This window comes from Podarcis melisellensis, assembly GCF_964234715.1.
Source record: "Podarcis melisellensis genome assembly, chromosome: 9".
Classification (NCBI taxonomy): Eukaryota; Metazoa; Chordata; class Lepidosauria; order Squamata; family Lacertidae; genus Podarcis; species Podarcis melisellensis.
Window position 1 is genome coordinate 37,485,597 of NC_138541.1, and position 12,389 is coordinate 37,497,985.

Below are 12,389 nucleotides of genomic sequence, written 5' to 3' on the forward strand. Positions count from 1 at the left end.
AGCAAGTGACAAACAGTTTCAAGAGTTCACCTATAAAATGCAGGCTTAGGAATGGAGATGGTAGGACTTGTATGATACTGCCCTGCACTGTGATAACTCCATTCCCCTAGATGGGGATGCTCAGAATTTTGCATAAGTAACATTGATTAATAAAATCAAGAGTCTGACAGTGATCAATAATATGTACAGAAACATCTTGAAAGTACAAATAGCCTAGATTTCCAGTTTCTGTCTCTGGACTTCAGAGAAGGCTATTCATAATTGCTGCATAGAAATTGCAATTGTTCCATTACTCAGTCCTGCTTGGTTCTTTGGGCAGTTCATGCTGGATATACTAGGAAGAGGAATGTGATGGTATAAATTATACAAGTACTTGTACAAAGTATCATGTGTGTGTGTGTGTGTGTGTGAGAGAGAGAGAGAGAGAGAGAGAGAGAGAGAGATATTGATTGATTGATTGATTGATTGATTTTCTACTGATTGAAAAGTGGTTATTGTGGTTTTGGTACACCCAATCATATCAGTGATAAAACAATGTTTAATGGGGGGGGGGGGATGTAGTTTGATCCTACTCTTGTCTTCAGAATGTATCCACATAGTTAAAAGTACTTCCAGTTAAATCCTTCTGGGCTTTGTGTTGCATAATAATTTTCATGAAGGCATCAGACATACTTGTAGATGAATATTTACACATGCCTCAGGCTTTTTATTCATATATGGGTGGTCGGTTTGCCACAAGTTTTGTTAGTACTGAAGTGACAGGATGACAAATCCCACAGAAATTACTATTTTCTGTTAAAGTAGGCACTTTATAGTTAAGAGATGCCTGTTTCCTTGCTACTGGTATCCTTCTCTTTCCTTCTTGAATCTTCCCCCATTTTCCTTTTGTCACCTGGTTTTGTGGGTGAGAATTCCAGCTCAGCTGGTGGCAGATTTGAAATGGGTGTTGAGAGAGAGCTGGTATGTTATATCTTTATCCATGTTATAGGAAACAATGTAGTGTTAGCAGTTGGTGAACAGTGAGCCAAATCTGACCCAAAGCCTGACAATTGTTGACCACTGCCTTGTTCTTAGGAGCTTTCTCTGAATTGGTTATTTTGCTGTGTGCTGTAACTGAGGACAAATTACCCATTCATTACAGCCTAGACCATCCAGAGAGAAAGGCGTTGAACATATGAAAATGTTTTCAGTGATACATGTGTATGAGTGATGTTCCTGTTTAGAGACTCCAAAGCTGCCACAGTCCCTCAACTTACCATATCCATGAAATGAAATCTCAGTGTCTTTTCAGGAATTTTAAATTAAGGTGTGCATTCCTCTTACTCCAGATGAAAAAATTAATTCTCAATAGTTGTGTAAATAAATATAATAAGTCTAAAGCATGTTTCCCACTTACCTTCTCTTTCCTAGGTGTCTTGCACCCTTTTTACAGAAGTTATGATAATGAATGCAGTTTTGAGATTGATTGTTCAGGAGACGTTTTAAAGCTTACCTTTCTAATGCCTTCGGGTTATGCTTTTGTATCCCCACCAGGTATAAATGACCAAGGACTGTACAGAGTTGTGGGGGTGAGTTCAAGGGTCCAGAGACTTCTGAATTTGTTGATGGGTATGCCTCTTATTTTTATATCCACTTTTTCTATCCTCTTCTACCATGCCATACTCAGCCCATTTGTACTGGATAAAAACTTACAGAAGGATTCAAGTGAATTGCATTTCGGTTTCTAGAATCTTGGTCCCTAAGATGTTCAGTATACTGTTTTGGAGAAATCATAGATGGCACATAAACTAATTCTTAAAGTAGATCAGAGGAGCTTGTAGCTTCATATCAAGAGGAAATGTCATATAAGGAGTGATAGAAGACTGACTGTAGTTGATAGTAAATGAATGAATTATTTCAGATTAAATTTCCTAGCTGAATATTGTTGCACATCTATTAAGTGCAAACCTTATATGTTAATATCCTTTATTATTTTGATTGGTAGTGATCCTGTAAGAAGTTTTCTCCTAGTACCATTTTTTGTGAAGTTTTAACTTTCTCTTTATCCCAACCCACAATTCTGGCTGTACCTCATCACCTTCCCCAAGGTATGGGTATTTAGATGAAATTCTTCACCTGCCTATCATCTAACCCCGCCACAGCAGTCAAAACTGCGTTATTTCCAGACTTCTTGTCCAGAGCGCTTGACAATACATGCAGTCAGATGAGACCAGTGGGATTATTTCAGTTTTCTGAGTCTCCCAGACCTGTCACCTCACAGCAGCATGGGTCTGATTCTCAAGGATTCATTGATATTCAGAGAAGCTAGTTTGCAACAGGCTCCTCTCCAGAACCATGCATGCTCCATCTGTGCTGATAACACAGTGTTCTTTGGCAGAGAAAACTAGAGGAAACCAGCAAGTGAATTCATTTCATTACCCCAGACATTATGTGAATGGCAAAGCACTTTTATATTATATGCTGCTGTCAAATCCTTGCCACCTGTATGGCTCTGTTTTAACAGGCTGTCTATTAGGAGTTACGATAGCATGTCAGGCTTGAGATCTTGTATCCCATGTCATGTCAGTTTGTCATAATGATGTTGCTAAATATTAATTTACTTGATATCTTTAATCACTGTTAGCAATTTTGTGGTGTTCAAAGATGGCATATAAACCTCCCTGAATCTTGAAGCATCGGGAAGTATTGGGAACTGAAAAAGAAGATTATCAAAAGCCACTGAAACAAAATAGATGTGGGTGGTTGCTCTGGAATTCAGAGTTTTCATAAGGAAGTTGTTTAGCTATTAACAATACACTTGGGATATTTAAAATAGCAAAGAAACAACTGAAGGCAGTTCCATGTTCATTTAGAATGAATACAATAAAGTGAATTATTGCATTCACATGAAATGGTAACTACCTTAAAGGGAGGTTTGCTGATCTAGGTCCGTGATATTATGAAAATAATTTTAGCTAAATAAATATTTTGAGAGTTTAAGATAGTCACATATTCTTATGCAGTTGTGCTTTCTTTCTTTAGCTCTGCACTGCTGCATAATTTGTTGGGAGGCAAAGGTGTTTTTCAGCCAAGCGTGTACTGTCATATAGTTCCACAGTATAATGCTCCAACTCAATGTTCCTCCGCGGGCTGGCCATTGGAGAGCCGTGTCGCCCACACCGCAGCCCAATACAATATGAACCCTCCCCTCGCAAGCGGCAACCCCTCCACACTCCCCACCTTAAGCCTCCACACGCGCCCTGCCCAAAGAGATGCCCACCCGCGCGCGAGGGGATCCTTTACCTCAGCATCCCGCCAAAAAAAAAAAAAAAAGGGCGGGAGACTGCGGTCCCTCAGAGGCTGGGCGTTAGGAAGAAGCCGCCGCCTTCATCCAAGCAGGAGCAGCAGCAGCTGTAGCTGTAGTAGCGCCAAGCTGTGCCGGGGACTCCGTGCCCATGAGGGGAGGGAGGGGAGAGAGAGGAGAGGCAGCAGGTCGCCCTCTTAAGTCACGCGCGCGCAGGCACCACCACGCATCCCTCGCGCCCTCTCGCAGAGCCCCTGCTCAGCACCTCCCGCCTCGGGGACGCCTGTCATGAGCCGCTGAGAGGCCGCCAAGCCTCCAGGCTGCTCCCATTCAGCCTTAGGCGCGCGCCCGCCTCGGGAAAAGCGGTGCTGGGAGTCGGAGAGAGAGAGAGAGGACGCCGCTGGCCGCGTCCCACCCTCAGTCAGTCGGCTCGGAGCTACTGAGGAGAGGGAGGTGGGGACGACGGAGCGCCTGTTCCGCTCGGGGCCAGCGCGCCCCCGCCCCCCTCTCCAGAATCCCCAAGTAAATACGATGCGCTAAGGGAGGGGGGAGAACCCACCCACAAAGAGGACGCCTTTCTGCAGGGCGCCTAAGGCCTCTCGCCGCCCGACTCGCCTGCCTCCCTCCCACGGCACACCAGGCAACGTCTCGCGGCACACTAGTGTGCCGCGGAACACCGGTTGGGAAACACTGGTCTAAAGTGATAGTTAATTCACTCAAGTATCACATTCTGGTTTATGAGTAGGCCAGGGGCTGCCAATCTCTTTGAACCAGCTGTCACATTTTGAGTTTTGAAAAAGTGCTGTACGCACCAGTCACAAAACTGGTCTTGACTGTGGATATCACACAATATTGATTCACTACCCCAACAAACATACAATGGTGCTGTTGCTGTCTATTTATATCCCACCTGACTTTCATCATTAACCCAAGGTAGTTTACACGTAGTTCCAAGCTGGTCATACATTCAAGCACAACAGGTTAGCTTCAGCAAAGTAGTGGCTTTATGTTCCTTCAGATCATATCCTGAGCTTATAGATCTCTTAATGGAGGAATTCATTATCAACAGTTGGAAGTCTGGACCCAACCCATGGTATGGTAACAGAACAAACAAAAATCTGATCCAGTTTGTTTTGTTCAAATACATTTTTTTTCCTTACCTGCAGAACATTACTGGGCATTGGGTAAAGATCTCTGTACTAATCCCTAAATAACAATCAACACATCATCTTCATATGTAACTATATAATATATCAACTAGCAAAATGCCCAGCAAATTTGTTGGGTATGTGTATAGGGAAATGGATGGCTCTAACTAACACCCAACTCTTTTCCCGTTTGCCCCCTTGCAGCTCACTTCTTGGGTTCAAGTTCTGGATCATTTTGGTTCAGAGCACCAGTTTTGGCTGTTCTTGGTGAGAAGGGTTGGATACAAAGCCCCATCAGCTTTCTGTCTTGAGAGAGCTTATCGAGATAGCTACAGAGGAGGGAGTTCTCTTCCTTTCACAGCCTTCACCCCCTCCCTTTCCTCAGGCTCTGCTCTGCTCAGACATTTCAAGATTTGGAAGAGGATAGCATGCTGAAAGACAAGAACAAAATTAGGCATGCCTTTTGGATAGTAGTTAATGCTTGCAAGTTGGTCGAAAATGTTACTTGATTTGTATTATTTAAATTAAGTTTAAATAATTGACATAATTAGACAGAATATTCAGTTATAAGAATTAATTGGTTGGCATAGCTTTTAGAAGAGAATTACTTGGTTTCTGTTAGAAAGGACTACACCTTTAATAAGGAGACCTAATTTGATTTGTTGTTGCTCTGGCAAGCCCAGTTATATGTGAAATCTAAAATGTATTGGTGTCAGTTACTACAGCTTTAGTTTTTGTTAAATTTTCTATCACTCACCATAAGAAAAAACAAATTGACATGTATATATTTTTTAAATCACAAAGTTCCTCAGTCAATTTGTGATGTATTGGACTGTGACATGCTATCTTCAAGATAAAACAGGACTATATTTTAAAGAAATCGTCAATGCAGTTTCATTTCTTTGTCAAGAAGAATCTGTTGTGTTTGATCAGTCAGGCATTTTAGAGCTCAGTTTTACTGAGCCACTTCCTACTTACAGGAAATGAAATTGATATGGTGGCCAATGTATTGTGTAACATTGACTGAGTTGTTTGATGGTAAAAGAAGAAATGTGGAAGTATAACTCACTCATTACTTCACTCCCTTTAATTATAGATTCATTCTGCAGCATACTCCCCCGTGTTCTGGTTAGATGCCATAGCTTTAGTGAATATTTTCTAGCAATTTCTTGCACAGAAACAGGCATTACATGTGAATATGTTTTTACTATATTGCTCTTGAGCAGCAAGGTTTATTATTACTATAAAAGAAAATACTTGCCCCCTACAGCCTTAAGAAATTGTTTGTGCAGTGACACTTTGGGAAGGCTGGGGGGGGGCGAGTATTCAAAGTGTCACTGCACAAACAATTTCTTAAGTTTCTTTTTAATGAGGTAATGAAATAAAATTAGCTTAAATTTCTTATCGCTTAAAAGTCTGTTTTCCATTAGTTGAATATGTGATCTGTATGCTGGGACGGGCGCTTCTTTATTCAAACATTTGGGTGTTGATTGGAAGTATCAACATCTGAAACAACACTTTCAAACAAAAGCTATTTTTATTTGATCGCTGGACAATGATGTTGACCTTTTGCTTTCCTTTTTGATAGCACCTTGCACATTTTCTCTTGTTGAACACTTGCAAGAAAGTCAGCTTAGCTTCCCACTGCTTGCCTAGATGTCCCTCCCCACTCCATTTCCTTTAACAACAAACAATTACACTTCATGGGAGCAACATGGAATAACATAATTTGGTCTAGTTTATTGTGGTGTTTTTTTGTGGTGCACAGCCTATCAACAAGATATGCATTAAGTTGGGAGAGGAGGTTGGCTGTTTGCATTGGAAGAGATGCCATGATTGAAAGAGTAATATTAGATTAGTGCCTGCTTGCTCCCAATGGGATCAATGAATGTTTCAACCCATGTACAAATCTAATCTCCCCCCCCCCCACTTTTTGTGGGTTATTTTCTAGATGCAAAAACAAGTAATGAAGTTGACTTGGAAAATTCCATGGAATGGGAAGTGAAGACAATAACAAGTGCAATGAAACTATACTTAAGGTAACATTGAGCTTTAAAGTTACTGTAATCTAACTTAGTTATGACATACTGAAGATCTAAATCAGGCATAAGCAAACTCAGCCCTCCAGATGTTTTGAGACTACAACTAGGGATGATGGGAGTTGTAGTCCCCAAACATCTGGAGGGCCGAGTTTGCCTGTGCCTGATTTAAACATTGTACTGTTCCACTGAAAAGTGCAAATTTATTATAGAGGGTTATGAAATATTTGTGGAAATATTAAAAATAAAACTCTCATAGTCTGCACCTATGGAGTGTCCTGCAGAACACATGGGCTGTGGGGTATTTCTTTACCCTGGTAAGAATACCCAACGCTTCCCCCCACTTTTGTATACCAGGGGAATGATACCCAAGGGGATATCTGGTGAGATGGGGATTCCTCCCACTGTTATAAAAAGTGCACCAAATGCGGAGGGAGAAAGTATATGGATTTTATTCTTTGGACGTGTTTGTACTTGGAATAGTAATACATATTAATAGGCATTCTTAATAATTCCACACCGTTTGTCTTAACAGAAGCCTTCCAGAGCCCCTGATGACGTATGATTTACACGGAGAGTTCATCGTTCCTGCCAGTAAATATTTGACTTACAAATACATCTTACTTCTTTTAAAACAGTTACGATGGAGATCAGATTAAATTTCTGCTTTGAGTAAATTAACTCAAACATTTTTTACATGGAAATCATTTGAAAACTGTTTTTTCTTCCCTCCCCTCAATATATTATATACATAAAAATGATCTGCATATTAATAGCCTCGTGCAGTAAAACACTGACAGTCTTGGATATACTTAAAGTTTTAATATTACCTACGACATTGTTTAGCTTACTTTAAAACTAGTGCTAGCCTTACTGCGGAAGTACCTTTTCATGTCCCTGTTAATTCCTCCTCCCCCTGCAAAATAATATACCCCAGAAATGGTAGTGTCACATAAACCTTTACATCTCAAAATCTCCTATTGCCTGATATTTCTTTGCACCAAGATCCTTGTGAGGTCCATATCTCAAGCTCAGTTGGTTAGAGTGTGGTGCTGATAGCATGAAGTTCATAGGTTTGAACCCTGTATGGACCACTTGCATATTCTTGCATTTCAAGGTGTTGGACTAAATGACTTCCTTCCAACTCTGCAATTCTGTGATTCTTATGTGTTCCTAGAAGTCATGAATGTACAGGTGGTGTTAAACTTTTATCAACTAAAAGGAAGACTTGGAGAAGGAAGCACAGCTGCAGAAATATAATTCATTTTAAGGTGAAAAAGACATTATGGGCAGCAGATTTTGGCAAAATATCAATGAGATACCTAAGCAAGTGAAATTAAAATATTCCGTAAAGCAATGAAGTCGCTATTATTTTTTAAAAGGTGTGCAACAGACAGTTTACCCTTTCATTGGTTAGCCTCGTTTATTCATTGTTATATTAAGTAGGCTGAACACACAAGGCACAATGCAGAACAGCTGCAAAAGATTGACTACCTAGTTCAAATCTGTGTACATGAGAGAGATGTTCTGCCTCAACCCACCTATGCTGCCTCTTCATTCTCATTACCACCTGTGGTTATGATGCAGTGACATTAGATTCCACAACTGGCATCATTTCTCTTCTTTTCCAATATGAAGATTATAGCAACTAGACTGTAGCTACTGAGCCTGAGCCTTTCTGGCCCATGTCTCCCCTTGCTATTCCATTAGCACCTTCTTTCCTTTGTTACCTGTTTCCTTACCCCATTTCTATTGCCCCTAAGTGTTTTTTCCCTGATTTCCTACTCCCTTCCCCTTCACCCCCCTGCCTCATCTTCCACACTGTTCCTGTGGGTCCTGCAACCCTCTGGAACAGATATTCAGGAAGACACAGCAGCAGGAAGACGGAATTGAAGAAAATTGCCTCGCCTTCTCTTACGTTAGCAGATGCCTCTGCTTGATTTGATTTCACTATGTCAAGAGAATAAAAAGGTCATTCTGCTACAGTAATAAAATTTTTTACTCTGCAGTTTCTTTCTAGAGAAATGGAAGTGGCCAACCAAAATAATAGCATTGATCTAAAAAAATTATTGAGGGTAGAAAAGAAAGATAACTAAAATACCATACTTCCCCCCCCCCCCCAAAAAAGAGAGAGAAATCCAGGAATAAGGAGAAATGAGGAAATACTTAGTTTTCTTTTTTTTAATCAATAATGTATGTTGTGTCAAATGTATGACTAATAATTACTGCTTCATTCTTTTATGTAGAAAGTGGCACCCCCGAGTCCCGTGTTAACGCTATCCATTTCTTGGTTCATAAACTTCCAGACAAGAACAAAGAAATGCTCGATATTTTGGTGAAACACTTAGCAAAGTAAGCATCTTGTCTTCTAATTTAGTTCTCAGATGTTTAAAAAAGTAGGCTTCATTATGTTCAGAGTTGGATTCTGTTCTATACAGGAACATAATTTACAACACAGATGTGAAGCTTGTCTTGTTCTATATGTTTCTTAGAAGAAATAAGCTGAAATGCAATCCATTGATGAAGTCATCCAAGTGTTTGCTTAACAGTTTTAGATGTTTATTGTGGGTTTGATCAAAGGTAAACAGAGGGTTTTTTGTGGATCTTTGGAGATTCATTGGTAAATTTAAATTGGCTTCACACTGCTTCCTTGTGATAGTCTAATGTATTGGTGTATCTTCAGATTCATTTGGTTTTAGAGTGTAACTATCAGGTTTTGTTCTATTTCTAAACTTGGAAAGAAAAGTGGGGAAAGCATTATACAAGTTCAGCTAGGGAAATCTGCTCCCGCCCACCTTGAAAGTTCTGCTTTATAACTTCATAATTTTGAAAGCTCTTTTTCTTTTTGTTCTTCAAAAGCGTTTCAAAGCATGCCAAGAAGAATCTCATGACTGTAGCAAATTTAGGAGTAGTGTTTGGACCAACATTAATGCGACCACAGGAAGAAACTGTGGCTGCCCTCATGGACCTGAAGTTTCAGAATATTGTAGTGGAGATCCTAATTGAAAACCATGATAAGGTAAATGGGGAGAAACAGGGAGGATTTTGCTTTTATTCCACAATATGTAATGTAACGTGTTCCTATGTTCAGACTGATTGCTGTTTTTCCTTGTCAAAATAATATCCGCACAAAAGGTATCTGCTAACTTGGGGAAAAGGTTTGCAGAAGTCCCCCCAAAAAACTTTAGGGGGTGGAATTGTTCAGTGAGCATTACAAATGATTAGTGGGCAAATTGTTTACAGACTGTTGGAGAGGAAACCCAGGAAACTGGTGGAAGAGTGAATGGAATGTCTTGCAAAAGGGTGTAATGGGCTTCTTGGACAGGTGCCTCACACTGATTTTATTCCATGTTCATGATATTGTCTTATTTCTTGTGTTACTTGTGTAAGACAGTAATACTAGCTCTTCAAATAATATGAAAATTTGAAAGAAGTCCAACACCATTAAATGCCACCCCCTTCTCAATAGGGTCTGTTTATGCCTAAAGCACATCAGTTCTGCAACCTTTCATTTTCTCTAAACTGTTCACTTCCATTTTCTCCCTACCACACCCTCCCTACTACAATCTCCCATTTTACTCACATGTGACTTTATAGAATCTCGTTCATTTCCGGCTCATTGGTTCTCAGCATCCACTGCTTCAGCTTTTCTCCTATGCTGCCCAATTGGACCCAAGTGAATTTAGTGCCTCCTAGTGTTTAAGCGCGGGTGGCACTGTGGTCTAAACCACAGAGCCTAGGGCTTGCCGATCGGAAAGTTGGCAGTTTGAATCCCTGCGACAGAGTGAGTTCCTGTTGTTTGGTCCCAGCTCCTGCCCACCTAGCAGTTCAAAAGCACGTCAGGTGCAAGTAGATAAATAGGTACCGCTCTGGCGGGAAGGTAAACAGCGTTTCCGTGCGCTGCTCTGGTTCGCCAGAAGCGGCTTAGTCATGCTGGCCACATGACCCGGAAGCTGTCTGCAGACAAATGCCAACTCCCTTGGCCTATAGAGCGAGATGAGCCTGAAACTCCAGAGTTGTCCACAACTGGACCTAACGGTCAGAGGTACCTTTACCTATAGTGCTGAAGGCAGGAACATGCTTGCCTCTTAGGAACTTTTAAACTGCCCCTTTCCCCAGTATGGGCTTTGGACTACATTGTGTGCCATTGCAATAAAACTCTTCTCAGTATTTCATATGTCAGAAGCTTTGAGGGCAAGCACTGAATTTCAGAAATATTCTCTGTTATCAAATTGACGAGAAACTTTTCCCTCATGTTAAAGGCAAGGAAACTTGTTGCCCATATAGAAAGATGCCAAGGTATGGTCTGGAAGCCCTTGATGCAATAACCTCGTTGAAGCTAAGTCTGGTTCTGATCAATGCCTAGATAGGAGAACCCCAGAGAACTCTGTGCACTGCTTTTAATTCCATGGACAAAAAGCAGCATATAAATGAAACAGGACTAAATAAAATAGTTGACTGAGGTGCCTAGGTTGATGCATGTTTACATGCTTGAATTGGAGGTGTGTTTATTCAAAACACATACCAATCTATTCTCATCAATGCACAATAGAATAATGAATTGTGCAACAGCAAGTTTTACACCATTACTTAGTCCATTAAACATTTGTAAGCATTGCTTGAAAACTTTTGAGTGGCAGCTATAGCAAAGAAAGGGCTCATAAGCCATCGCCATTGGTCCCTTCGTATCCATATTGCTGTCCTACCTCACCATTTATATAAATGGCACCAGACTAGAGAGGGTTCCCCCCCGACTTCTTGCTTTTGCTATAGGAAATTAATGATGACTTTATGCTTAAGGTTGCAGTCTTAGTATTTTTATCTTCATTCCAAAAAATAAAAATCCAGGGAAATGAGAATGAAAAGTATTGACTTTTCTTGCTCAGTCTTCATACTTTCCTCAGGGTTCTGAGAAATATAAGTTATATTTTACTTTAATATTTTTAATTGCTTTTATATTTCTGCCACCACTTCTGCACTTGCCAGAAAGTGTCTGCTTATTCGTCTGACTCTTCTCTCCCACACACACACTCCTGCTGCTTTCCAGACTGGCAAAAAGCTTGCTTTTGGTATGGTGGAGACTCGGCTAGATTCCTTATAGGCAAACTGGCAGACAGATGTCTATAGAAGCACCACATCAATGCAGTCTAGAAATGTTTTCTTTTTAAAAATTAATTTTATTTTCCCAGACAGTAAAATCAGAGAGGTGGCAGTAGAGGCAAATGGATTTTTCAGAGGCTGCACTTTAGCTCCCATGCAAAAGGAACTCTACTTACTCTTGACATTCTAAGACACGTCTCTTTTATTATTGGGAAAGATGCAAGAGACTAGCTAATAAATTCATGGTAGGAAAGAAATCTAGTTTATTATTAATCAAACTTCACATGCACCGTGTCACTAATACTCATGACATCTACATGAGTTCAACAATATTATCTTCATATAACAGATAGGAACTGTTGGTGAAGGGTTTAAGAAGTTATTGAGTGGGTTAACGGCCCAGTTAAATTAACCAAAGATATTTAACTTATCAGACATGTTGTCAGGGCTACACCAGTACTAAAGAGTGACAAAAAGTATTTACGGCGGGCCTGACTGAGTGTGGATTGGTTGAAACTGAGATCATAATAGTTTATTCTGAAGTTTTCACCTTAAGATGATTTGTTAAATCCACAAATTCCATACCTCTTGTGTTAGATAGGAAAAAATAAGGGTGTGTGTATGCATTTATGTGTCAGGGCTGGGCTATGGACAGCAAATCTGAGGCAAGCAAGAAGCCTTCAGGCAAATCGGTTCTCCGCACTAAAGAAGGATACCAAAGCTCATTAGAATTGAACGAAGTATATGTTATAAGACTAACACCAGTGCTCATGTAGTGCTCATCTGAAGCCTTTTATACTTCCCAGGTGGATCGCTTAG

The 12,389-nt window shown here is 40.4% G+C and overlaps 1 protein-coding gene across 2 annotated transcripts in view; it reads left to right on the forward strand.

The window, feature by feature from the left end:
• ARHGAP10 (Rho GTPase activating protein 10) overlaps positions 1–12,389 on the forward strand; it is a 101,150-nt gene that overhangs the window by 54,411 nt on the left and 34,350 nt on the right. For both annotated transcript variants that reach the window (XM_081926026.1, XM_081926027.1), the window contains exons 14-18: positions 1,534–1,608; positions 6,383–6,470; positions 7,006–7,064; positions 8,717–8,822; positions 9,330–9,489. In XM_081926026.1, the coding sequence (XP_081782152.1) occupies positions 1,534–1,608; positions 6,383–6,470; positions 7,006–7,064; positions 8,717–8,822; positions 9,330–9,489 (488 nt within the window). The remainder of the gene's footprint in view (positions 1–1,533; positions 1,609–6,382; positions 6,471–7,005; positions 7,065–8,716; positions 8,823–9,329; positions 9,490–12,389) is intronic.